The sequence below is a fragment of the Theobroma cacao genome, chromosome 3, assembly GCF_000208745.1.
Source record: "Theobroma cacao cultivar B97-61/B2 chromosome 3, Criollo_cocoa_genome_V2, whole genome shotgun sequence".
Taxonomy (NCBI): domain Eukaryota; kingdom Viridiplantae; phylum Streptophyta; class Magnoliopsida; order Malvales; family Malvaceae; genus Theobroma; species Theobroma cacao.
Window position 1 is genome coordinate 31,687,707 of NC_030852.1, and position 26,103 is coordinate 31,713,809.

The 26,103-nt window shown below is 35.2% G+C and overlaps 9 protein-coding genes across 17 annotated transcripts; 4 read left to right on the forward strand and 5 right to left on the reverse strand.

Moving 5' to 3' along the window:
- LOC18606098 lies at positions 502-4,075 on the reverse strand. 2 transcript variants are annotated; one of them, XM_007039521.2, is made up of 10 exons: positions 3,716-4,075; positions 3,165-3,292; positions 2,979-3,050; positions 2,720-2,865; positions 2,530-2,644; positions 2,364-2,444; positions 1,689-1,826; positions 1,431-1,488; positions 1,095-1,208; positions 502-970 (listed from the first exon to the last, which is right to left on the reverse strand). In XM_007039521.2, exons 1-10 carry the CDS (start codon positions 3,975-3,977, stop codon positions 948-950), a joined length of 1,137 nt encoding a protein of 378 aa, XP_007039583.2. In that variant the 5' UTR covers positions 3,978-4,075; the 3' UTR covers positions 502-947. The 2 variants fall into 2 exon arrangements, with proteins under 2 accessions (XP_007039583.2, XP_007039582.2); XM_007039520.2 differs by having other exon boundaries at positions 1,401-1,488; positions 3,716-4,074.
- LOC18606099 (vacuolar protein sorting-associated protein 55 homolog) lies at positions 4,706-7,158 on the forward strand. 4 transcript variants are annotated; one of them, XM_018116831.1, is made up of 6 exons: positions 4,706-4,813; positions 4,929-5,058; positions 5,610-5,826; positions 5,920-5,959; positions 6,545-6,629; positions 6,744-7,158. In XM_018116831.1, the coding sequence occupies exons 3-6, from the start codon at positions 5,725-5,727 to the stop codon at positions 6,934-6,936; spliced, it is 420 nt and encodes a 139-aa protein (XP_017972320.1). In that variant the 5' UTR covers positions 4,706-4,813; positions 4,929-5,058; positions 5,610-5,724; the 3' UTR covers positions 6,937-7,158. The 4 variants fall into 4 exon arrangements, with proteins under 4 accessions (XP_017972320.1, XP_017972319.1, XP_017972321.1 ...); XM_018116830.1 differs by having other exon boundaries at positions 5,661-5,826; XM_018116832.1 differs by lacking the exon at positions 4,706-4,813 and having other exon boundaries at positions 4,848-5,058; positions 5,661-5,826.
- LOC108661198 lies at positions 8,565-9,046 on the reverse strand. Its single transcript, XM_018117172.1, has one exon. The coding sequence runs from the start codon at positions 8,969-8,971 to the stop codon at positions 8,693-8,695; it is 279 nt and encodes a 92-aa protein (XP_017972661.1). The 5' UTR covers positions 8,972-9,046; the 3' UTR covers positions 8,565-8,692.
- On the reverse strand, positions 10,627-12,022 carry LOC18606101 (dnaJ homolog subfamily C member 2). Its single transcript, XM_007039526.2, has one exon. It carries the CDS (start codon positions 11,956-11,958, stop codon positions 10,966-10,968), a length of 993 nt encoding a protein of 330 aa, XP_007039588.2. The 5' UTR covers positions 11,959-12,022; the 3' UTR covers positions 10,627-10,965.
- Positions 14,114-14,871, reverse strand: LOC18606102 (non-specific lipid-transfer protein 8). The gene is made up of 2 exons (XM_007039527.2): positions 14,471-14,871; positions 14,114-14,338 (listed from the first exon to the last, which is right to left on the reverse strand). The coding sequence occupies exons 1-2, from the start codon at positions 14,818-14,820 to the stop codon at positions 14,329-14,331; spliced, it is 360 nt and encodes a 119-aa protein (XP_007039589.2). The 5' UTR covers positions 14,821-14,871; the 3' UTR covers positions 14,114-14,328.
- Positions 16,591-25,219, forward strand: LOC18606103 (pentatricopeptide repeat-containing protein At1g32415, mitochondrial). 5 transcript variants are annotated; one of them, XM_018118124.1, is made up of 7 exons: positions 16,591-19,143; positions 19,621-19,690; positions 19,772-20,099; positions 20,223-22,709; positions 22,801-22,907; positions 24,271-24,472; positions 24,824-25,219. In XM_018118124.1, exon 1 carries the CDS (start codon positions 16,620-16,622, stop codon positions 18,822-18,824), a length of 2,205 nt encoding a protein of 734 aa, XP_017973613.1. In that variant the 5' UTR covers positions 16,591-16,619; the 3' UTR covers positions 18,825-19,143; positions 19,621-19,690; positions 19,772-20,099; positions 20,223-22,709; positions 22,801-22,907; positions 24,271-24,472; positions 24,824-25,219. The 5 variants fall into 5 exon arrangements, with proteins under 5 accessions (XP_017973613.1, XP_017973615.1, XP_017973614.1 ...); XM_018118126.1 differs by having other exon boundaries at positions 19,906-20,099; XM_018118125.1 differs by having other exon boundaries at positions 19,621-20,099; positions 20,202-22,709.
- LOC108661188 (pentatricopeptide repeat-containing protein At3g29230-like) lies at positions 20,630-21,553 on the forward strand. The gene has a single exon (XM_018117129.1). It carries the CDS (start codon positions 20,630-20,632, stop codon positions 21,551-21,553), a length of 924 nt encoding a protein of 307 aa, XP_017972618.1.
- Positions 21,827-22,504, forward strand: LOC18606104 (pentatricopeptide repeat-containing protein At3g26782, mitochondrial). Its single transcript, XM_018117130.1, has one exon. The coding sequence runs from the start codon at positions 21,827-21,829 to the stop codon at positions 22,502-22,504; it is 678 nt and encodes a 225-aa protein (XP_017972619.1).
- On the reverse strand, positions 23,420-25,019 carry LOC18606105 (expansin-like B1). The gene is made up of 5 exons (XM_018118127.1): positions 24,803-25,019; positions 24,609-24,715; positions 24,282-24,463; positions 23,986-24,118; positions 23,420-23,835 (listed from the first exon to the last, which is right to left on the reverse strand). Exons 1-5 carry the CDS (start codon positions 24,993-24,995, stop codon positions 23,632-23,634), a joined length of 819 nt encoding a protein of 272 aa, XP_017973616.1. The 5' UTR covers positions 24,996-25,019; the 3' UTR covers positions 23,420-23,631.

The window sequence follows — 26,103 nt, forward strand, 5'->3', positions numbered from 1 at the left end:
CACTAACGTGTTGAAGAACTTTGATGGTGTTTGAAACTAATAAAGAATCATCAATATCTCCATTAATTATAGTTGAGTTGCTATAGTTTAATTGAAATGTCATCGTATTACGCGTACTAGTACTAGATCTATGCACAAGGACAGAATTTGTGATCTATACTTGAGAATTTGAGATTTAAGATTGAATTGACACTTAAACGTTATCCCCAGATTTTTCTTACACTAAAATTTATTGGAAAATTTGGACCCACTAATCAGTACGACAGCTGACAAGGGTTAGAAAAAGGATACAAAAGTATGTGCACAAAGGTGCCGGGGCATGGGTTACCGTTTTCTCTTGAATCTGTCTTCAAAGTTATGACATAGGAGCAGTTAGATGAAATTGGTTGCTCATCCCATCTGCATGAACTCCATTGGCATCAGAAATTTGAATAGTACAAGCTCTAACCATAGACTTGACTATCTTTCCAGTGAAACTGTGAGAGTGATAGTTTCGAGTCAAAACAGAAGAATTTTTATGGTATTTTCACCGATTTTGAGAGTTTAAAACATAAGCATGAAGGGAAGCAATATAGATTACATTGTTTATGCCACAAGTCCAAATTCTTGAAACACCAAAATCCCCAACTGGGATGCCGATTTCTTAATGCAACAGAAGAGGAAAAAGCTGTGCTGTATGATGTTCAATGGTTTACAGGAACCTGGTGGGGCATGTACAAGGGGAAGTATTTTAACCTCCAAAAACAATCTCCAAAGACTAGCTCCACTGTCAAATGGTGGAAACTTTCACTTTGTTCATCAATCTCTTTACACTTTGATTAATCCGGCAAAACCCCTTACTTAAATAAAAGCTATAATGAATGAAAGTCTTCTGCTACTGCTTATAGGACATAGAGGTTGAAATGAGGCTGTTCTGACCATTCTCAATACATCCCCATGTGGCAATGTTAAAACATCAGTGCTTTAGGTTCTGCATGAAAGTTATGGTTTGTGCATATTAGACAAATACAAAACCAAATTAAAAGAGAACATTGAAGCAGACATCAAAAGACAAAAAAAACTTTAATGCACAGATAAAGTGTCCTGAAGCGCACCAGCCTTCACTTTATGGTCTGATTGATTTAAGTTTGTGTTGATGCCTCCAACTGATTTCAATGTGACTTCCTCCCCCTTTTTTCTCATCCTGGAAGAGCTCAAAGAGCCTTCAACTACAAAGAAATTAAAATGACCAAATCAAGATTGAAAGAGTCACTCCAAAGATGCTACCCTAATGATGCAATTATGGTTCTGAAGAAGCTCCTTTGACTAATACTTAACATACAACAACAATATGAAAGAGTTTTGGAAAACTTTAAGCATCTTAATTGAAAAAGTAAAACACAAAAATATAGATTTTGAACCTTGCCATTCCCACACGACTTTTGATTCACCTTTAACAAGCTTGGGGTAGAGATCTACTCGAGAATCTTCCTGTACCAACTCCTCAACCTGAAAATAAGTTGAAGATTGAATCAAGTTTTAAAACCTTATAGCCTAGTTGATTACAATTAATTGGCACTTCAATATATTAACATAAAATTGCATCAAGGATTAGTTCTAACACATTAGGAAAGAAAAAAGAAAAGAAAAAATAAATCCATGATTAGGTACAGCTAATTAGACTAATGAACACAAGCAAGTGAAAATACCTTTTTCCATAAATGAGGATCCTTTCTTTCCCTAGGAAAAAGAAGATGATCCCGCAACCATGAGGCAACAACCCATGATTCACCTCCACCATTGACGCTCTTTGACCTCAAGGCTTTCTCCTCAAGCATGTCACAGACCTAACAATGGGAAAAAATTCGATTATCAATTTCTTAATGATGTTCAAATTGCTTTCTAATTTGATATAATCACTTTAGATGTGGGGATCAAGTTAAACATAATGAAAGCATGAAATTTTTGTAAGCAATCATTCTTGAGCATAACAATGAGGGATAAAAAATGGTTATTCTAAAGTCTGGAATTTTACAGCAAGAACATTTACAGAATGCTTCATTTATTTTGATAACATCCTATCTCACATTTTGCTATGCTTCCCATTTCTTTTTCTTTATCCATCCCCTGCTTCTATAACCCCAGTTCTACTCATTATAAGGTGGTCATTGTTATATATATTAAAAAACATCACTTAGTTTAAGCCCGCATCTATTTGGAATCTATCTCAGCAGAGTGTTCACAACCGCTGGGTAAAATAATGCTGAGAATTTTAAGCGTTAAACTAATACGCAAAAGACAACCTCCAAAAGAGCTTGACATGCAGAAGGTAAGGAAAATAAACCATTAATTAACCATAACTGTACATGGAAAAACTTGCACACCTGATGGTAAAGCTCTTCTACTCTAGCTGAAAGACAGCGTTTCTGATGGACATTCCAAAACAGCATTGCAAATCCTACAAGCTGTAAAACAAAATATTGTTACAACTTTCAAAATATTGATACTTTTAACTAAAGCATTCTGAGGATGGTTTTTAAAAGGGACTACCCCTGCACAAACAGGCACAATAATAAGAGCATGATTGGAGATCAATTGACGGATACGACAGGTAAAGGGTTTGTAATACTCTGCCAGAGAATCTGGACACTTGACCTCCTGTATCCTGTATAAAAACAAAAGAAATGTGATTTAAATGCTTCCAAATGTTGAAAATTTAAATAGATGATAATAAGCATACCCATGGGAATTTATTCTTGTCTCCAATAATTTAACTATCGTCTCCATAACCCTTCTTTTTGCATACAAGTATGTGGCATTGTCTGGGCCAAAATTTTGCATCAGCTCATGTCCATCTAAATCATTCCAAATATCATGTTCTCGAGCCTGAAATGGGTACATATTTAGAACAACAGCTTCAGCAAGTTATAAACCCTGGGATACTTAATCTACTGGCATATGCATGTAAAATTAAACAAAATGGAAAAATCATGGGGTACCCAAACTGTCACAGTCCCATAGCACAAACTTTGAGCGTAAGCTTCACAGAGGCGAACTTCTAGCCACTTGGACTACAAAATACAAATGATAATCAGTAAAGTTACATAAATATTCCAAAGGTAAAAATTGCATTTGCGGTGCTTAGAATCTCATATACCAGAATGAGCAAAAATCTAAGAACACACAAATTTCTTAGCTGTTTCATTGATATCTTTATCTTCTACACACAGCTTTCCATGTCTTCTATAGCCATGAATGCATTCCAACTTGCCTTCATAACATTCCCCATTACTTGGACAAGGCTCACAAGAATCTGTAGTAATACACATTTGTCAGAACATTATTGGAATCTATAATTTGTGAGCAGACTATATGAAACTAGGATTAGACTACATCATGAAAAAGATAAAATATTTGTTCACCAAAATATTCTTAAAAAATTTAATTACATACTAAATAAAAGAAGGCAGAGGAAATTGACTGTCACGGTTAGAAAGAAATATGGAATAACCATAATGAGCAAAGAACAGTAACAAAGGGCACTTGAAAAATAAAGTTACCCACAAATTCATATAGCCAACAAACCCGATTAAAACCCATATAAAAAGATACCAAGAGAGCCAGAATTAATAAACAAAATGAATTAAAATTCATATAAAAGGATACCCAGAAAGCCAAGTTTAACAAAAACGAAGAAACGCCCATAAAAAATAAGAAGAGGGGTAAAAGAATTGACCAGAGAGAGAATCGATGGAGTCTAAGTTGCTATCGCAGAAGGGCTTAGAGGTGGAGGTGAAAAAAGTGGCGAAGAAGTTACAGGAGAGAGCAACTGAGGAAGCGATTGCGAGTACCGCTATGAGCCGAAAAAACTCTCCTTTCGAAGGGAATAAACTCTGGGGCGGCTCTAGTATCGAGTTAAGTGAAGATTTCGAAGTTGATGATTTAGAAGGAGAATTGTGCTTCGGTTTTGGACGCTTTTTGGGCGTTGATGAAGACATGTTGAGGCTTGATCGACAAGAAAAATGTTAAATTTCTTTCGAAGAATTAGAGAGGGAAAAGTGACGAGGAAGGAAAAAGTGAGGGAGACAAGGCTCGCGATTCCTTTATTTGATTTTTCTTTCCCCATTCTGGCCAAAAAAGGGAAAATATTACAGCGCCAAGCATTTTGGCAATTCCTGTCCAAAAAGAGACCTCCTTTCCTCAATTAAAGAAAAGGAAAATATTATAGAAATAACTCCTCCAAAGGTAGCGGTAAAAGCACCAGTAATAAGTAAATTTGACATTAACAAAATGAAGCGCTTGAGCAATCCGCAACCTGTTAGAAGAAGTTGCCGGTCTCAGCTTTTCAGTCGGAGATGATGTGAATTGGGGCGACTGCCCCTAGCATTCCCCAAAAAGACAAAAGCGATGCCCCCATCCATGTGAAAGAGACATTTTTGGACACTTCTTTTCAATGTTTAAACTTTTGAGTCTTTTTCCATTCCCATCCATTCCAAGTTTCCAACCCCAAACTGTTTCCTTTACATTTACCAGTTGGTAAACTTACTACTTGACCTACTGCATCTGATGTTTCCATCTGAATTTCAAGCTTATTCTATTTGAATATTGAGCACTAAGCTACCTCAGGCTGTTATCACATGTCTAACCCACCTCCAAAACTACTAATAAAAAGCAACTTATAAATTGATTCTGATGTAATACCAAATAAAAGTGTCTTGCATGTGCCAACATTTTAATCTTATCTCTTCTTCTTTTATTTCTTGAAATTAGCTTTCACTATCTTCTTAATAGACGAGTACTACATTAGTATTTTCGATGTTGGTAAAAACAGCAAGTAAAAGCATCTCCCATTGAGTTTTCATTACTTTATTATTGAGACACTTTTTTTTTGGTAAAATATTCTTTAATATAACTGTAATTAACACACAACTGCTTACTCTGTTTTGTAGCTGCACCCGGACGAGCACCCAAATTTTCTGGTTGATTCCTCTAATGGATACACTACAGAACCCAATTCAATCAAAACCCTAATTTCCCCAAATTTTCATCAACACTCTCTTCCCAGATCAACCTCTCCTGGTAAAGTATTCAATCCAAAATTCTATTTTTTTTCAATTATTTTTTCGATATATTTGCATCAATTGAATACCTGGAATTCAACTCAATTGCTCTTTTAGAGAAATGAATTAATTTTTAGACAAGGTTGAATTTTCTTGGGTCCATAGTACAATTCAGCATTTGGGTATTTTAGATTCTTTTTCTTATTTCTTTTGTTTCTTGGGTTTTAATGAATTTTTACGAAAGGAATCTTTCGCTTGTAAAAGATGGGACTTGAACAGATATTAACATAAGATCTACTTCAAAAAAAAGATGAGAAAGTTCTCTTCTTTGAGCTCTCAAGCATTAAGAAAGGAAAAGTCTTACACTGATATATGCAATTATAATCGTGGGTAAATTTTGGAGGTTGTACCGGGAAACCCCAGAATCAATTTCAGTTAGGTTCTAAACTAAATCTTTTAGTTTTCTGATTGGTTTTTCATTTCTTTCTTTTGGTTTAGAGAAAATTGTTAGACTAATAGATGCAAAGTGCATATAAAAATTTGATTGCGATACTTTTTGTATGTTGGTAGGTTATGACTTTTCTAGTGACAGATGAGAATTGTCCAACTTACTGTTATCAGGTCTCGGGAGGGGAATTGAGAATACATCCATTTCAGGTGTTCTCTATGAGGTAAGACAAGTTGGATGATGGCAGACTTACCAGGTTATTTGCGCAACTGCTTGCATACTGGAAAACTTGCACTTCTGGCAATTTTAGTTTCGGGAGGGATTGTATTGCAAATCTTGGTTAGTAGTGCATTTCTCTGTTAATTAATTACCTTTGGTTGTGGCTCTAAATGTCTTAGTCATTCTGATTCCTTGTGCATGGTGGTGTCTCAGGCATGTGCTTTGTACAATAATTGGTGGCCAATGCTAACTGGTAAGTGAATGTGAAGTTTGTGATCTTAGTTAGCCGTTTCTTGTAATTGAGTTACTTATTCTCAAATGAATATGTTAGCTTTTCCAGGTGTAAATTTAAATTTTCAGTATGTAACTTATCCAAGGCAGCCTATCACTGATTCAGTTGTTAATGTTATGTGTCCCTTTATATCTACCTCAAAGGTTGATGCTTATAAATCAGTTTCTTAGTCCTGTGATTTAGAAGCATGTCGAGAAGACAGTTGCACTTGAATCTACGAAGCTATGTTTCTTAAGATTCAACTGATTTTACCATCTAGGGACATGTATCATGCATGCAGAAATGTGTCATTTCCACAATTCTTTGGGTTAATTTCCTTTCATTGTTGTGTGACTTTGCCCTGATATTTGGTACTAAAGAGTTTGCTGGGTTCCTGCTTGATTGCACATTAGAGGCAATGTTTATGAGTGAGTGTGAAGTTTGTGACTTTGTGTGAATGTGTGTGTAAGCAGGGAGGGCTTGAGATTTTCCTGTTACTTTTTTTGTGCAATTAAGTAAGAACCTTATACTGATTAAGCATGCTAACATGCTTCATTGCTATTGCAGTAATAATGTATGTGCTTCTGCCAATGCCTGTGCTATTCTTTGCGAGCTCTGATCGTTCTTCTCTTTTATCTGAATCTGACAATGGGTAATTAATTTTGGCCCTAAACATATTCATAAATAAGATTTGATCCTCTTTTACACTTTCAGCTTGCACAATTAGAATGCTCATTATTTTTCTTCCCAATGAACAATGTAACAGTTGGGTCAATGCAACAAAGTTCTTGACTGGAGCTTCTGCAGTTGGAAGCATTGCAATACCAGCTATCCTAAAGCATGCTGGTGTTATTGGTTGGGGCGCACTGGCAATGGAACTCTCATCTTATTTTATATTCGTATTAGCCATTATGTGTTATATCCGAATGGATGATAATGATGATTACAGTTTCCTCTGAAAAATGACTTATCTGCAATCATGTCAAATACTGTAAAAGGTAGTTCAAACGAGGCTATGCCTTTCCCTGTTTTGATGGGCCTTATTTCCATAATTCCATGTTTGTTCTTGTTGAGTGATTGGGTGATTTATTCTTTTTTTGGGGCCATGTAATGAGTGCCAATGTGCCAATATTGGTTATGAACAATTGTTGCATTGAAATTGAAAAACCTCTTTTATAAGAGATCTTGCTTTAGGTTTAGAGAATGATGGGGTGAGAGAAGTCTCTTCCGGTATGCTTGTTTTCTTGATAAAACCTACTTTGAATTACCAGAATTGTTTTGATCACTGATAAAAGTCCTCTTTCAAGAGCATTTACCAGGTTCAAGTGCCAAGTATGTTTTGTCAGAGCCAGCTACCACAAGTCTACAGCTATACCATTTCCTCATCATTTAGTTTTTATATATAGCTGACAATCAAAGAGTACATAAGATTGGGCCCCGAGGACTCAGAAGAAAATTTTCCATATTTACTTGGTAGTGTTTTCATTTTTGTAAGAAAATATTGAAGAAAAACTCCTGCAAGATCTCAATCGCAAAGAACATAATACATTGTTAGATGATGAAACTGATTCTGCAAAAGCCAGGGTACTGTGGAACATATTCAGTGAAGTTAGTTCAATCAAGCAACATGGAAATTGCCTGCCTGTAAAACCAATTACTCAAGAAACAAGTGACTATTATGAACACAACCATACTTATTTAGCACAAAAACAATTATCACCCTGGTTTTTGCCTTCCTTAAGTTGACCTTCAGCATTTGTGACCAAATATCCCTTTCTTGTCGAGCTCCATTCGACATTGTGTTTGCGACCAAAAGAATTTTGTTGCATTGCAAAAGTTCCTTTTAACAACAAACGCAACGCCAACGAAGCTCAACAAATAAAATCTTTTGGCTTGTGACAGTAAAGTACGCAATCAAATACAAACCCAGACCAAGACCTACTATTCTGGTGAGAAAAGTATGGTTTCACCATAAATTATTTCCATTCTTTTTCCCAAATATACAAAATTATGTCTGTTTTAGATATTTTAACTCACAGTAACACTTTAATCACAAGAATGCCAAGCACATACCCTGTAACCATAATATTTAATATAATTTTCAAGGTATTTATTTTCAATCATAATTCTTAACCAAAATCAACCACATTATCAATGAAAAACTAGACCTTAGCAAGATGAGAAAAGCTAATGAGGTCAAAATCCATATAAGACTTATAGACATGCCATTCTCCAAATATCCATGAGATTTCCGGAGCATAAGATGGTGCTTATATGATGAACATTTCTAGACCAGCTGCACCTTGCTAATTGTAAGCTAGAGCCCTAAAAGGTCTTTCAGTAACTTTCCAATCATTAATTTTCAGTACACCTACCAAAAACAATGTCACACATGCATCAAACTCTAATTTAAGAGAATATTCATAGCATGCGATTTTGATCAGTACATTAAAAATTATTGATTCAAAATCTACCTATAGAATAAATTCAAACTATATTTCCTGCTGCATAATAATTTGGGCATCTTTGTACTCTGAATTTGCCTTTTAAATTCTTACAATTAAAGTTAAAGAAAGAAACAAAGACAAAATTCATAAGAAAAATGTATTTCTCATTACCCAAAATCACAATAATCTCTGAACAAAGAGTCTATGTTAAACGTTCAATTTCCTTACAATCAATTTTCTTTACCGACTTACAATCAATTTTTCGGTGTCAAAAGACGATGCGAAACTGGGGAGCGTCGGATCCACTAGCGGGCAGAATTTCCCAGCGGCAAGGCTCGAGCTCGTCGGATACGGGACAGAACCCGGCTAACGTAACCTTATCTGCAGTAGCCGCTACGGACCCGAACTCGAACACCGTAACACTCTCAGGTCGGGGCACTACAACGGCTCCGTGCATTCCCGGAACGGGTTTCGGGGTCTCGTTGGGCTTCGGTATGGTTTGGGTTTCAGTTTTCGGGTTGCCTCTGAACCAAGAGAGAAGACCCATGGTGGGTTGTGCGAGTTTTCCGGTAATCGTAGAGTTTTTTTTTTTTGGAAGAGGAATCGTAGGGTTTTTGGAAAATGGAGAGTGGGCCTTTATTCGGAGAATGGGATTGGGCAACTATGTGAAATTACAAGGATGGCCCTGTGTTTTTGGAATTTCAAATCGCATTAGAAGCAAAACGGTACGTTTTCTCAGGAAGGTTGAAGCTTTTTGTTATTGACACCCTACTTAATCACGAAATATAAAAATTTTAAAAAATTAAAAAAAAAATAAGTTAAGAAAATTTTATTTTTAAATTTATTTATTAAAATAATAATATTTAATTTATTGATAATTTATTAAAAAGTAAAATATATTGATCTTTTAAATTTTACTTATAATTATATACAAATTTATTAATATTCAAAATAAACCATCCACCTCAAATTTGTAAACAACATTAATAGGTAAACGTAAAATATATAAAATATTCTTCTTATTTCTTCATTTTTTTTCCCTTTTTTCAAATTCATAGGCGACACTCCATACACCGACTAACCACCCATCTGACTAGATCTCCTCAAGAGAGCATGCGATTTGGCCGTGCACCTTAGATCTCGTGCTACTCTAGGGAGCATTACCCAAAATCGACACTCCCTTGGGGGAAAACGATCTAGTCAGATCGATCAGATTTGGCACTTCCCAATCGATCCAGCTGCGGGGTTGATCGACCAATAAGGGGTAAGGTAGAGAAATTTTTTTTAATGGGAGAAAATAATTTTTAAAATTAAAAATTATAATTTATATAATGATAATTTTTAAAATTAATAAAGAGTTAAATTATTTTAAAAGTATTACCACGCCATCCACCTGACAGAACTTATGTATCTAGCGAAAGATATTATTTTGGTTGAAGTGTCTATTTTAAATATTAATATGGTTAAAACTTAAAAAAGTCAATCCATTTTACCCTTTATAAAATTTATATATCAACAATACATCAAATATAAACTTATATATATTAAGATTTTATTTTATTTTCATAAAAAAAGATTGTAGAAAAAATTTAAACATAATAGTAAAAAAATTTCTTGAATTAATAATCTAAATAAAATTTTATTTTTTTATTACATTCAATCAAATTTATGTGTTTGGACCAAATAAATTCGTATAACCAAGACCAGGTCTTGTTAATTAAAATGTAACTTTTTATTTTCACGTAACATTTTTATCTTTTACATCAACGTCACATTAACATAAAACAAAAAGTGATTTTTTGATTAATAATACTTAATTAACTGTTAATCAAATAAAAATACAAAGACTTAGTTAAACATAATAAAAAATTAAAAAAATTAAAATTTTTTAAATAATTCAAGAACCTTTAATGTATTATGTTGAAAATTTACTAAAAAAATAAAAAACAAGTGTGAGGAGGCAAAATATATGTGCTACTGGCCACATGAGAAATTTCCACTTTCCAATTGCAGAATGGTTCACAAGGGTGCTAGGATTGAACCGATACAGCAAGAAAAAGTTTATAAACAATATCAAATTTTTCTGAGATTACGTGATTTTAGCACTAAAGTTCTCTTTGTAAGTAAATTTTGTCATCTCTAGCTTCAAAATCCAAGCATATAGGTTTCTCATATATGCATGATGAGTAAATATCAACCGTGATACAGAAAAGGAATACCAGCAAAATTCTTCAATTGAATTGTAATAGCCCGAATGATACACTTAAATGTCACTGCCCAAATCTCAGACAGCCAAGAAAGCCATCCATGAACTCGAATACTAGCAGATAAATAGAACCAAAGAGTATGCCATGCCCTCAATTTATATTTTGCACTGTGAAAGATTATGCCTGGAACAGCTTACAAATCTATATATAAACTTGATTCCACATCAAAATACATGCAGCAAATGAATGCTCTCAAAACAGGAATGCAATTGGGAAACATCAGTTACCTCCTGGATGCTACCTTCAGATCAAAATTCCAAAATGCCAAAAGGCTTTAATTCCCTTCATCACTAGCTTTTGAGCTCCTATAATCCCTTTTCAACTCAGCAACTCTCTTCATACAAGCTGCCTTTGATTTCCCAGGCACAGCAGCAGCAATCTTCTCCCATCTCATTGGCGCATCCTTTGGGAACGCCTTCAGAGCATTGAGCAAGGCAATGTCTTCCCCTGAACTCCACCCCGCTGCTCCAGCATTATTGTCACCACCACCGCTACTTTCTTGACTCTCCGACGTTACACCGTCATTTCCACCGTGAATTCTCGTATCCAATGGCTTCCTATTCTTCAAAAACTGCGCATACGAATCACTGTCACCCGCTTTCTTCTCTCCCAATTCTTTTGCTTTCTTTATCACACCCTCCATTCTATGTTTCCCCTTAAAGGCTTCAGCTATAGACTCCCATCTACCCGGCTTCCCCACCGGATTCTTCACCATTTGTTTCTTCAAAATCTCCACATCTGCCTCACTCCACTCCATCTCCTCGCCATCGAAACCACTCCCGAGATCTTCTTTTTTTGCCCCTAAACTCGAAAAGCCATTTGAATTTTTACTTTTCACCTCTAAATTCGAAAACCCAATTGCATTTTCCACTGAAGAACCACGATTTCCACCCAATTCGTCAATTTTATCAGGCTTTGACCGCTTCTGGGAAAATTTTTTCTTGGATTCAGGCTCAGGTTGGGGTTCTTGATCGATGGGATCAGGGATGATTGGTCCATGACCGATGCGAACGTCACCGCCGGTCAGGGAAGCAGGAGCAAAAGGGCCGAGAAAGAGTGAGAGGGAGAGCCAAAATAAGAGGGATTTGAAGGGCTCGGTGTGGAGAGAGAAGAGGGAAAGAGAGAGAAGAAGGGAAGAGATTGAGAGCGAAATGAAAAGTAAGGTTTTGGAGGGTTTTTGTGGGGTATTCTCATGGAATGAGGAAGAGGCTTGCGGTCGTGATTGGAAGAGAAATCTGGGTCTGGTGTCCTCGTCCAAGAACTCCATTTCTTCTTTGCTTTCGCAAAAGAGAAAATTAGGGTGGCGATGGCTAAAAAAAGAAACAGGACAACAGCTTTTGACTTTCTCTATCTAAATTTTGTCCAACAGCATTTTTTAATTAACAGAACAGAAGGAAGGAAAACAATTGTTGGTACCTTAGTCGTGTTATATCGGTCCATCGGAGATGCTTTATAAATAAGATTGGATCCAGAACTAATTAGATGACGAAATATTCTCCAAATATATTTAATTAAAAAAATATCTTATTATTTTTTTATTTAATCAAAAAAATTTATATTGAAAAGTAATAGAATTAATTATTATTAACTTAATTTTAGTCATAATACAGCTTATAAATTATTTAAAAATTTTAAATAAAATTTTATTCTTTTATTATATTTAATTAAGTTTATATATATTTATATTAAATTAAATAAGTTTTTATAATTAAAAATTAATTAATTAATATTAAATAAAAATATTATTTATTATTTTATATTCGGATGACATTTTTATGATATTTATGTAATCCATAGAGAGTGAAAAATGTTATTATGTTAAATCAACATATCACATCGTTATTAATTATAATATATTAACATATCAAATTATTATCAATTATAATACATCAACATATCATGTCAACATCACATAATATAAAATTATAAAAGATATTTTAAGTAAATCAATCATTAGTTAAAAAGTCTTATTTGATTTGAAGTAAAAATATAAAAATTTATATAATTCAAAATAAAACTATAAGAGCTTAATTGAATATAATAAAATTATAAGAGTTTTTTCAATTTTTTTGAATAATTTATGAATTTTTTTAAATATTATATCTTAATTTTAAACCAAAGATAAGTAAACTTTTTTATTTTATTTTATTTTTTGCAAGACTTTTCATTTTTTAATTAATTATAAATAAGATTAAAAGATTTAATTAATTTTTTAAATTTATCTTTCATTATTATCAAATTAAATGAAACTATAGTTCAATCTTTTGTCCGACCATTGCCTCCTTTATTAAATGAAACATCAAGTTTATTAATTGTGGTGAATATTAAGTATTTTTCAAATGTTGAAACAAAATACAAAAATATTTTATATATTAAATTTATTTTACTTCAAAAATTTATTTTTCTTCTAATATTTCCATAAACTAGCTATAATAATAAATGACGGAATAAAAAAAATGAATTACCCTGTTATCTTGTCGAGCTTGTCTGTTTAGGATTTGTTTTGCTTTTTCTTTTTGGGTTGCTTATCCTTTTTCTTGCACATTTGATGGATTTGAAGAAGTTAATAGAGCTCGTATACTCGGTCGGCTAGAACGTTCATCAAAACCGTCAATACTTTCTTAATGGAAGGACATAGTGCAAAGGGAATAAAAAAAAAATATATTGAAACGATTGATGCATAATCTTTTTATCTAAAGAATAAAATTCGAATCTTTTCTTCTTCAATTATAAAAAAAATATATACATATAAGACGATCTCAGTAAGAATAAAAAAGAATGAGAGCTTAAAGCTTGAAATATGTAAAAGCATTGAAGACTTACTGAGAGGGAGGAAGCAATATCTTTAGCAAAAGACTTGAATCCAAGATTTGAATAAAACTAGCTTAATATTGTCATATTTTAAATATTAAAAAGTTATGTATAATAAAAAGTAATATATTCATTAATAAGTACAAATTCTGATTTTATTTAAAACAATCATCCTCCAACGTGAATAAATAAAATATTACTTTTTTAGTAATTTATTCTTAGAATCAATCAATGTATCTAACAATAATTACAATAAGTGATATAATTATTTGTTTTAAGCCAAAATTTATTATTTAAGGATACCATAAGAGAAATGAGAAGTAATCAACTAAAATTTTTTTTAAAAAAACTTTCAAACAATATGATCTGTCCAATGAATTAAAACCTTGTTTCTCAATTTCAGAGGTTGTGTATGTATCGATGTACAAAGAATCAAATTCAAATGTCTATTCTCCTATACCTGTTACATTTATTATTATCCAACATTAAATTCGAGTAAACATAACTCATAAATAAATCAAAATTTAGAAATATTTATTTTTACAATCATATTATTAAATAATAAATAATTTCAGGCAATAAATATTTACTTCCTTGAACCTTTTTTTTAATAAAAACTATAGTAATTATAAATATTTAAATACAATACACTTGAACACAAATATATAAACCAAAAAAAAAAAAGTTAGGGTAGATGATGGGATTAAGCTTTATTCATCGAAGGAATCCAAAAGCCATAACAGGGATTCCTGTTTATTACAAGCAATTAAGCTTCCACACAAATGGAGGATTTTAACTTCACTTTCCTTCGAGCCGCTTTAAGTCTTCAGCCAACTCTGCAAAATGATACGCCAAAAAAAAGAAAAAAGAAATTTTCAATCAATATATGGAACAAGAAAGTTGAACCTCCAGCACAGGAAAAGAAAAAGCTATTTCTTCCTGAGAGAAATAGCTATAAATTTACGTACTTGGAACAATCCACGTTGGGTGCAATGGTGACGGGCAAATTGATTCCACAATTAGCAGGAAGGGCCTGAGCTAACTGGGCATTTGGTTTCATGTTCTTAGCTGCTGACTTGATGCATTCGCAAGCGGCCTTCTTGTCAGAGGAGGACGATGCGGCAGACGCAAGGGCGGAGGCTCCAGCACAACAAGCAGAGGGCGGTTTCCCAGTCCCATTCACGAGGTAGTTCACGCAAGGTCTCAGGTCCTTGATCACATCACTACACGAAATCGCAGCGTCTGAAGCTGGAGCAGCAGCAAGCAAGAGGAGCAGGCAAACAGCAGCAAGAGCTGGGGTTCTGATTCTTGAAGCCATCTCTTTGAGGTAATCAGTACTGGTTCTTGCCCGCTTTTTATAGGAAAAAAGTGAAAATATTTTAACCCAGAAGAAAGAGAGGACAGTGATTTTCTTGTTTCTCACACCCAAGTTAGGTGTGATTGATTGAATTTTTATTTGAAACAGACCAAAGAAGCCTCGCCATGTCAATTTGTGCAATCCACCACGAAACAATGCCAGTATTAAGAAACCATCGAACCGATTATTGCACTCTTGCATCAATTATGCGAAACGTGAAGGTGAATGTTCTCTAACTATGAAGCCGGTGTGAACTGGTTCTGATGGTACATGGAAAGCTGTATCGAAGGTGCTGATTAAGGTAAAGTGACTGCTTGGGTTTTAGAGCTGGTGGGAATTTGCACAATCAAATCCGGGAAGATTACTTCCTTTGGAAGAGTCCAACCTGTTGAAAATCTAATGTTTAATGTTATGCCATGAATGGACACCTTAACCAAACCCGATATTCATGTGTATAAAACTAGCACTAGAGAAGTCTACTTGTTAGAACTGGTTATCATAGATATCAAAAGGTAATATATTCTATTATCTCTAACTTTTAATCATAATTACACACAATTTACTAATTTGTAAAATATACATTCTCTCTCAAATAAATAAATAATATTAATGTTTAAATTGAAATATCTAAAATATCTTTTTTCTTTTTTTTTTTATCTTGTTAAGTTGATCGGTGACTACATTTAATTCAGATCTGATCAAATTTATCAAGTAGCACTAGATCTGGTGCTCCCAAGATCCTATGGATCTGTGATCCCTAGGGATCACGCGAACAGTGCTCACATGATGGGGAGCACCAGATCAGTGCTCCCAAGGAGCACTCAAGGGAGGGAGATGGTGCCAGAGCTGTGGAGGGGATAGTTTTTTTTTTAATAAAAAAAAATTTAAAATAAAATATAATTTATATAATGTAGTAATTTTTAAAATGGATGAAGAGTAAAATTATTTTTTTAATATTATCATGTTATCAAACTAATGAAAATATTAATGATTCATTAACTGCTGGACTTATGTGTCCAGTAAAAAATATTTTTTTGATATAGATTGTCTATTTTAAAAACTAATAGATCCGTATAAAATTATAATTAAAAATTAAGAGTGAGAGTATTTTACCCTTTATATTAAGTTTTTTTACTCATTTGAAGAACAAGAGATAAATATCATTCCATGAAATGACTATTCTGTGAAACAAACCAAAAAAAATATAAAATATGAAATTAAATATGTATACTTGGCTTGCTCAGTTTTAAATTAAATAAATCAACCAAATATAATGTTAGCTAGCTACATATATCCAAAATCAATATGTTTGTTGAAAAAATGCCAATCCCAGCTGGATAATTTGTTCTATTAGGTCCAAATTCATTAACAATAACAAGGTCTCTTTGAGGACAATCCTTGCCAACAATATACTATTCACTATAGCTAAAAGTCCTTTTACTAATATCATACTATGATTTTAATATATATATATATATATATATATATATATTATATGATGAAATTCTACTAATTAAATAAAGTTTATTAATTTTATAATTTAAGGAGTATAATTGGATTAGTTTATTTAATACAATATTATAATTTAAAAATTGTCATTTTAAATATTTTTTGTTGATTATAAATTTGTAAACCGCACCACAAGTTTTTCAGCAAAAAGTCTGACTTCAACGTTGCCGTTTCAATCTATTGACATATATTCCAAGCTTCGTTAGTTGATCTATATTTTTTGCAACGACCCCCTTTCGGAATAACGGCTAATGCGCTCTCGCTCTTTACTTCCTCTTCTTCCTTACTATCCCCTCTATGTTCGTTCCTTCTCTCAAACCATATTCTCAAATACGCATTACTCAAAACTCACTTTTAATGACTCCCAACTTTTCTATTTCCTCTCCAATCACCGTTTCCAAGAAGCCCGTAACCTGCTCGACAAAATGCCTCAAAGAAGCAACCATGCCCGCGTTGTTCACTTGACTTCTCTTCTCTCAAAGTTCTCAAGGGATGGTTTCATTAATGAAGCCAAAGCGCTGTTTGATATCATGCCTGAGAGGAACATTGTTAGTTATAATGCCATGTTGTCGGGTTTTGTACAGTGTGGGAGGATCAGTGAAGCAAGGAGGTTTTTCGGGGAAATGCCTGAAAGGAATGTGGTTTCGTGGACTTCGATGTTATGTGGGTTGTTGGAAAGTGGTAGAGTTTGTGAAGGAAAGAAATTTTTCTATGACATGCCTGAAAAGAATGTTGTGTCGTGGAATTCTCTGATTGGTGGGCTGATAAGGAATGGGGATTTGGAGGAGGCAAGGTTGGTTTTTGATGCAATGCCGGTGCGTAACATAATTTCATGGAACACTATGATTGCTGGATATGCTGAGAATTGTAGAATGAAAGAAGCTAGAATTTTGTTTGAGGAAATGGAGGATAGGAATGTGGTTACATGGACTAGTATGATAGCAGGTTATTGTAGGGCTGGTGAAGTGAATGAAGGATATTGTTTGTTTTGCAGAATGCCTGAGAGGAATATTGTTTCTTGGACTGCCATGATTGGAGGATTTACTTGGAATGGTTTCTATGGAGAAGCCCTGTTACTCTTTCTTGAAATGAAAGGGAACTATGAAATAAGACCTAACAGTGAGACTTTTGTATCTCTTGCTTATTCTTGTGCTGGCATGGGATTTCCTTTTCTTGGCAAGCAGTTACATGCACAAGTAATTGTTGATGGCTGGGAATATGATGATTATGATGGCAGGTTATCTAGGGGGCTCATTCACATGTATTCAGTATTTGGTATCATGAACTTTGCATTTTATATATTTAAAAAGAACTTGAATAACTCTGCCGTGCAATCATGTAATTCAATGATTAATGGTTATATTCATATTGGACAGTTGGAAGAGGCTCAGTACGTGTTTGACATATCACCTATCAGGGATAAGATTTCATGGACTTCAATGATTGATGGGTATTTGAGCATTGGACAAGTATCAAAGGCTTGTTATCTATTTAACAACATGCCAGAAAGGGATGCAGTTGCATGGACAGCAATGATTTCAGGTTATGTCCAAAATGAACTTTTTGTAGAATCTATCTCTTTATTTTTGGGAATGAGGGCGCAAGGTGTTTTTCCTCTGAATGCTACATATTCCATTCTTTTTGGAGCTGCTGGAGCTACAGCAAATCTTGATCAGGGGAGGCAGTTCCATTGCATGCTTATCAAAACACAGTATGAATTTGATTTGATTCTTGAGAATTCTCTTATCTCCATGTATGCAAAATGTGGGGTAATAGATGATGCATATAACATATTCTCAACTATGGTCTCTCGGGATTTGGTTTCATGGAATTCAATGATCATGGGATTTTCACATCATGGGCTAGCAAATGAAGCTCTAAAGATTTTTGAAGCCATACTTGAATCTGGAATTCACCCGAATTCTGTTACCTTTTTGGGTATTCTATCGGCATGTTGCCATGTAGGCCTTATCAGTAAAGCATTGGAATTATTTAATTCAATGAGGCATATATATGGAATTCAACCTGGTTTAGAGCATTATGTTTCTGTAATCAATCTTTTGGGCAGAGCAGGGAGAATAAGGGAAGCGGAAGAGTTTGTATTGAGACTACCTTCTGAACCAGATCGTGCTATTTGGGGGGCATTGCTTGGTGTATGTGGATTCAGTGAGACAGGAGTGGAGATTGCTAAACATGCTGCCCAAAAACTGCTTGAGCTGGACCCACTGAATGCACCTGCCCATGTGGTTCTCTGCAATATATATGCAGCAAGAGGTCTGTACTTGGCAGAGCAAAAGTTGAGAAAGGAAATGGGATTGAGAGGAGTAAGAAAAGTCCCTGGGTGCAGTTGGATACAGCTGAATGGGAGAGTTTATATGTTCAAGTCAGGAGATAAACTTCATCCACAAGCAGATGAAGTTTTGTCGCTTTTATTTGGGGTTTCTGATAAATCATAACAAAAGGGAACAAACTGCACACAGTGCTGGGCAAAGCAATGATTATTTTCTTAGTTAGCTCACATTCTGAGAGCATATCATAGCCCTTCAAAGTCATTGTTGATAGGAGCAAGAGTGGGCTAATACTACCAAAACTTTACTACTGTTTTAATCTCGCAATTCATTTTTTGTACCTGTGGCGAAAACTAGTTAACAGTCATCAGTTATTCTGGTCTTTATCAGCTGCTTGAATGGAGAAAAGGTGAGGCATAGAGCAAGATGCTGATGCCAGGTTGTAAGCATTAGAACTTGAGAAGAACAAACCATTTGCTTGAGCCAGGTCAGACTGAAAATAACTACAACAGTTAACTTGTAGTTCTTTTGGCTTAAAGTTCAATCTTATGTTGTTGAATGAGGGAAGATGAGTACATTGCAAAAAATTTCCATTTGAACCTACTTCATCAAAATTCTATTCTGTGAGCATTTGGGGGTTTTTGGGCACTTCCTCTTCTTCATGTTGTTAGTTTAACAAGTTACAGAGGGAAAGGCCATGCAATGCTTTTTAACCTTATTATCTACTGCCACAAGATGCTATATTATGACAGAAAATGAAGCCTATTTCCTATGTGATGATCTTAGACCTTAAAAAGAATAAACAAAATTGGAAAGAATTAAGAAGCACCTTCCATTTTCACCAATAGAACACTACAGAGCACAAGTTGCTGGTTTCTTTCCTTACCTTCCCATGAAGAGCAGGCTTTTTCTTTTTAATCGTCTGCTTGCAATAGCTATTTACATTTGCATCATCTGCTTGCAGGAATGATTTAGGACTCAATGATAAAATGTTGAAGGCAAGATGGGGTGGTCCCATGGCACATGTGGCCAAGGTAATTAATTGACTTGTCTGCTAGTGACCTGAATTGCAGATAGGTCATTTTTGACTTTGGTACACTGCTTAAAAATTGCAGAAAAATCATATATATAGTCTTAGAAGATCATTAGAAGATGAAGAAATCAGAATATTTTATATGGGCCCAGTTTTGTGGTTATTTCCCATTTAAAAAAAATCACCATTTGATCACTCGGATATTTTTGTGCCAAGTAACATGCAACAAGGAGATTGGTGAAGAAATAAAGTTTGCCAAAGCAGAATGAAGTCCCCGAGTGCCAGCCACAGAGAGAATACCATCAAATACTTACCATTGCTTTTACTGCTCTCTTTGAGTGCTGGATAATGTACTTGTTGCGGCTGTTTGCAAAGTATAATGTGGATGCAAAAGAATAGTTTAATGCATTGTGAGTTTTCCTTCTTCTGTCAAAACTTGGTGCCCTTGTTTCTTCATGATGATCACATATGGCTTCTTAGCTGTGTACATCTTATTCATTTCCTGATCAAAGGTGCATCGTTGATGCTGTCAGTTTAACCATGGGGAAATGGACTTTATCAAGCTAACGAAATGGGGCTAAGACCCAAGAAACTGTTTCACTGCAAAGCTGCAGGCGCCCCGACTGCTATCAGGCTATCAGCAACCCTTGCACAAAGTGAAATCATGTCCAAGGAAACACTCATACTTAATTTTCCTTTATCAATTTTCAGCAGTTTTAACTTTTAAGCTTTGAACTTGACAGGCAAGATATACTTAAGACACATACTTGACATCAAGTGAAATGTTACAAAGGCAAGATCTGCTATTTGTTTATTCAAGGTATTACTCATTTCCTTTTTGTTTTTCCTTTTGGTCCCAACAGACTGAATATCTACCGCTTCTGTCTATAAATTTGGAAGCCAAAGCCTTCCCGCCAAACAACAAAAAACAGCAAAAGAAATGACTGGTCGCTTCAACCTGTCCAAACCAGCTTCAACAGGCTTATCCTCACTCACTATCGACAAATTCCTCAAAGCCCAGAAAAACCTCTCTAAACCCCAACCAAAGCTGTGGCCCAACGATCACCAACTCCAAATCCCATCCTCACAAGACAACCAACAACAGCGACCAGTCATTTTAAGAAGAACCCGCCCCATTTTACGAGCCTTTGAATCATGCACTTGTTTCAATCAATTCAACCAAAACCACACTCAACTCCTCAAGTCTGACCTCCTCCAACACCCTCCCGTGGTGACCTGGGTATTGAAAAAGCTCTGCAACTCTTTGAAGTCAGTTTCTCATGCCGTTTTGGTATTTGATTGTATCAAAGAGCCTGATACTTTGATTTGTAATATTGTATTGAAGGGTTTTTTGGATTTTGATGATCCATTTGGTGCTTTGAGTTTCTACTATGAAAAAATGGTGGGTAAATTGGTTGAGTATAATGAGTATACTTTGCCATTGTTATTGAAAATTTATGCTGAGATTAGGTCTTTGAAAGAAGGGGAAAAGGTTCATGCCCAGGTTTTGAAACTTGGGTTGGAGTCTAATTTATGTGTTAAGAATTCTTTGATTTGCATGTATTCGTTTTGTGGGCAGATTGGGATTGCCCATGAGGTGTTTGATGATGGGTTTGTGTTGGATTTAGTGACTTGGAATTCGATGATTGATGGTTATGTGAAGAATGAGCAGGTTGGTGTTGCACGTGAGCTGTTCAATGAGATGCCTAAGAGGGATCATTTTAGTTGGAATTCAATCTTTGCAGGTTATGTGGGTGTTGGGGAAATGGAGGTGGCGAGAGAGTTGTTTGAAAAGATGCCATTTAGAGCTCTTGTTTCTTGGAATTGTATGATTGATGGGTATGCAAGGATTGAAAATATTTGAGAGGCTCGTAAGCTTTTTGATCAGATGCCTGTAAGGGATGTTGTTTCCTGGAACATCATGTTGGCATTATATGTTCGATGTAAGAAGTATGCCAGCCAGACTTTAATGTTGTTTGATAGGATGATTGAGGTTAGGCCTAATAGCGCTTCTCTTGTTAGCATCTTGACCGCATGTGCAAATTTGAGGAGGCTTGATAAGGGCTTGTGGGTTCATTCTTTTATTGACAATAACTAGATCAAATGCCATTCGTTACTTTCAACTACTCTCTTGACAATGTATGCAAAATGTGGGGCTACGGACTTGGCTAGAGATGTTTTTGATAAGATGCCTGACAAAAATGTGGTCTCATGGACTTCCATGATCACAGGATATGGTATGCATGGCCATGTTGAGAAAGCCCTTGAGATGTTCATTGACATGGAGAGGAGAGGTCAAATGCCTGATACCGCTACTTTTTTAAGTTGCTTATCTGCATGTAAGAATGCAGGAAAGGTTTTTGAGGGTTGGTGGTGCCTTGATATAATGTGCCGAGTTTACAAGATTGAGCCTGAGGTGGAGCACTTTGGTTGCATGTTTCATCTACTTAGTTGGGTTGGTTTGGTGAAACATTCAAAAGGGCTTAAGGGGAAGATGCCTGTGCAGGCAGGGGCTTCCCTGTGGGGAGCTCTGCTTTTTGCATGTAGGACCTATTCGAAATTAGAGCTTGGAGAGATCATAGCCAAGCGGCTAATTGAGTTGGAACCGATGGATGTTGCGCTGTATGTATTATTATCTTACATATATTCGGTGAAAGAGAAGTGGGGTGAAGTAGAAATTACTAGAAACTTCATCAAAGATAGGGAATTGTCAGAAACAAGTGCATTACCGCATCAGAGAACCATGATATACTCTATGTTGATGGAGTTGGGCGTTCAGTTAAAACTGTCTTGTGGAGGTTCTTTTGGGGTTTGAGATTTTAGGGAGAATAAAATGATTGGAAAAAAGCACAAAAGGAACTTGTAGCTGGTCAAAGAATAAAAATTCCAGAGAATACATCTCTAGAAAAGGGCATGGGTAGGGCAGTGGCTACAATTATATAAACATCACAGCTGGATGGGCTTAGAATATCCGACTGCAGTTTATCAGGATAAGGCCTCGACAATTTAAAGCTGAAGAGGTGTGTTGACCCACTTCCTCTTGATTCCAATTTTAAATTTTTTTATAGGTAATAGATTACTGAGATGTAAATTTTTGTGATGTTGGTTCAGCTTTTGCTATGCTATTCGAGAAACTAGTTGGAGAACTTCCCTTCTTTCTGCACCTGCTTCAAGTGGAGATTATCACCAAACAGTATCATCTTACATTGCCTTTATTTGTAAGTATACTTAACTTTGAACCTTCAATTTTTTTTTTCCCCCTTGCCCTCTTTTGATGATTATTAAAGTTCTTCCTTGTAGGTTAATGTTTGGAAATCTATTCTGAATATACATGTTGACATAAGCTGATATTTGTTGCACTTCTGAATAGCATCATGATAAGGCACTGTATTTTTGCTAATATTAATTGGACTTATTCATACCTTAGCTATATTGGTAACTAATGGAAGAAGCATTATGAGAATGAATAGGAGGTCATTTTTGTAATTAGGTCTTTAAGAACCACTGCTGGATTTGCTGCCTGAACAATCAGGGTATGTTGAATTGTCATGAAAATTATGAAATTTGTTTGGTATGGTTAAGTAATGGAATACTATGTTTGTTGATGAAATCAGGAGTAACAATAAAACTTGAGAACTATGCTTAGAAGTAGAAGTGAAGGTCTTTTCCTTGACCATATGGTTAGTGCTGTTTTGTAGATGACTGCTTTGAGAAATTTAATTCTTTATTTAAGAAACATAAAATTTCATTAGTCAATATTACAAAGAAAACATAAGAATATCTCTTAGTAAAGTGTGTCATCCCTTCCTTGACACAAAAATAATAAAATATATGCTAACCAATTAAACATAATGAAAGAACACATCTTTTAAGAAAGCTAGGGACTTAATTCTTTTATTGGTATTGCTAAAACAAAGAAATGAATGACTCTGGTGCATATTTCTAGATATTAATTTGAACTCCTGTGTCATATGTTTCTCCACCTTTCCAATTTTCTGGTATGTTAGTAATAGGAACAAACCATGACTCATCTCCATCCTCTCCACTCAATAGCATCCTTAAAGACAATGGACCGGTTGGGGGTGAAGTGGTTGTCCATACTGCTCCGTAACTCCTATCCAATAGCTTGCACACAAAGTTTTTAGTCTGCACATATCAGAAGGAACCCGTTAATAAGTATTGTACTGTCTCTTGTAGATTTGGCCAACAAATTAATCCTCCCTTTACAACTCCTTAGTTGGTCCATACCAGTTGAGAAGACTAAACAAAAAGTTATTTTCGGAAACAGCATAATACCTCACATAGCTGCACTGCTGTGATATCCTTGTCACCTTGTTGATACCAAAGAACAAATGCCAAATAATGAGGGTAATTGCTGTTCTCATCAATCTTGATAGTGATATTTTTGTTGGGGTAGCTGCATGAAACACTGTATAAAGAGAGGAATTGTGTAAGAGATCCATGAGTTAGTTCTATCATTATGTGGTGTACTTCTGGTTTCTTGCTACTAAGGAGAATAAAAACGGGAAGTGTACAGCATTTTCCTGAAGTTGCTTCTTTCTTAAATGCACCTCAATGTAGAGAAATCTTACCGCCTATATTCAATGTCAACAACTCCTTGGGCTAATAGAGATGCAGCTGCATCTGTGGTCTGAGCCATCCTACCAAAGGCTCGTCTGCTCAGGATAAAGTCGGTATTGGGACCTGAGCCTTGATCAGTTATAACCACTGTCACACCGTCATCTGAGCAATAGTTGCTGTTGGTGCACCTCACCTTGCAAAAGTAAGAATTGGTTCAATGTAAATTGAAAGTGCGATTTTGCATCATAAAAGAGCATGTTTAATATTATTTAAGCATGTAAAAGGGCATCTATACTTAAATTTCGTCACATGTGCAAGGGCACATCTTTCTTTAATACCTGGTAGCAAGCACCACAACCAACACCATTACGGTAGAGTTCAGATGCTGTGGATACATCTCCACCATTTATTGTTGCTCCAAAGGAGCCAAAACCGCATGCACCTACTGGAATTCAGTTAAGAAAATTTGTGAGCATTTGTGTTGGTATTATGCACAATACATGGTACGCATTCCTTGTATGTATTCCCTTACCATCTGTTCCATGTTCATCAGAGTTTGGATAGTAGGCTGCTCGTGAATGGGTGAAACAGTTGCTGCATGTTGCTGCCTCTGCCAGACTTTGTGTGAGAAGCAAAGCTGCGAAAAGGATCAAAAGGTATTGAAGAGAAAGAGCCATAGAGGATTCAATGAGCAAAGACAATGAAATCAAAGAAGATAAGGGCATGGAATAACGGGGTCTGCAGCTGGTATTTATAGTGAAGCAAGCAGCCAAAATATCCTAGTCTGGTAAACCTTGCCAACTTTGACATTCTGTAAATAAACGTTGAGTGGAATTCTGTTAGGATTGTATTTCCCAGCTATCTTTTAAGACTTAGAAGTACTTGTTTTGGAACTATGTGGAACATCCCTCTTGACTTTTCAAATTCTGAAGCACTTTTCCTTCCCTTATTGAAATCTCCTACGAGTGTTTTGACAATAGTCATGCAGCTAGACTTTATTGTAGTGTTATTAATTAATTAATGTTCTCCCAAACTGCCATTTGAAGATGAAGATTTTGTTCTGTTTGCAATCTTCAAAGTTCTGCTACCGATATCGTCATTCACATCAGAAGAAATGTTATATTTATAAGACTAAATGTGAAAATGTTGGATGCCTCCAAGCGTTTTCTAATTTGTTCATGCAATAGCTATATATTTGACCCTGACGGTTCTGGTCTTATTGACTCTTTACTTACCTAACTAGAGAGAGGTTGCAAGTAGGTTGAATGTTGAAAGGATAGCTATGAAACAATGGGCTTGTCTCGAGCTACGAGTTAATTCCACGGAGGAGAGTTTGGTGGTTTTGCACTTAAAGAACCCTAGCTAGGTTACACATTAATTTATCTTGATGTTCCCACTAGCTATGACCACATCGGCTGTGATTTCTTGGGAGCGGAAGGTGCAAGGGAAACACCCCATTTCCACGTTTTGTCTAACAGCCGAGTTGCTAAAACTATTCAAGGAAATTGTCTTTAAAAGAATGTAAAGAAGGAATTGTTTATTTGCTTAGAAAACACACCACCATGGCTATTCCGGGTGGTGGTAAAATTAATAGAAAGCTTTAGTTTAATCAATCACACTAGCTAGTATCCTTGCTTGTGGAGATTGGATGATCACTTTCGCTTGTTATTAATCGTTCAAGAGCTGATTTTCCATGTAAAACTGGTTATAACCGTGTATTGTGCTTGTATGCTAACTGACTTTGGCAAACCTTTACAATTCCATTTTTGAGTCTCTTACTTGATTACAAACCGAAGCCAAGCTGACCGGAAAATTTTTCTCCTGGGGCCGAAA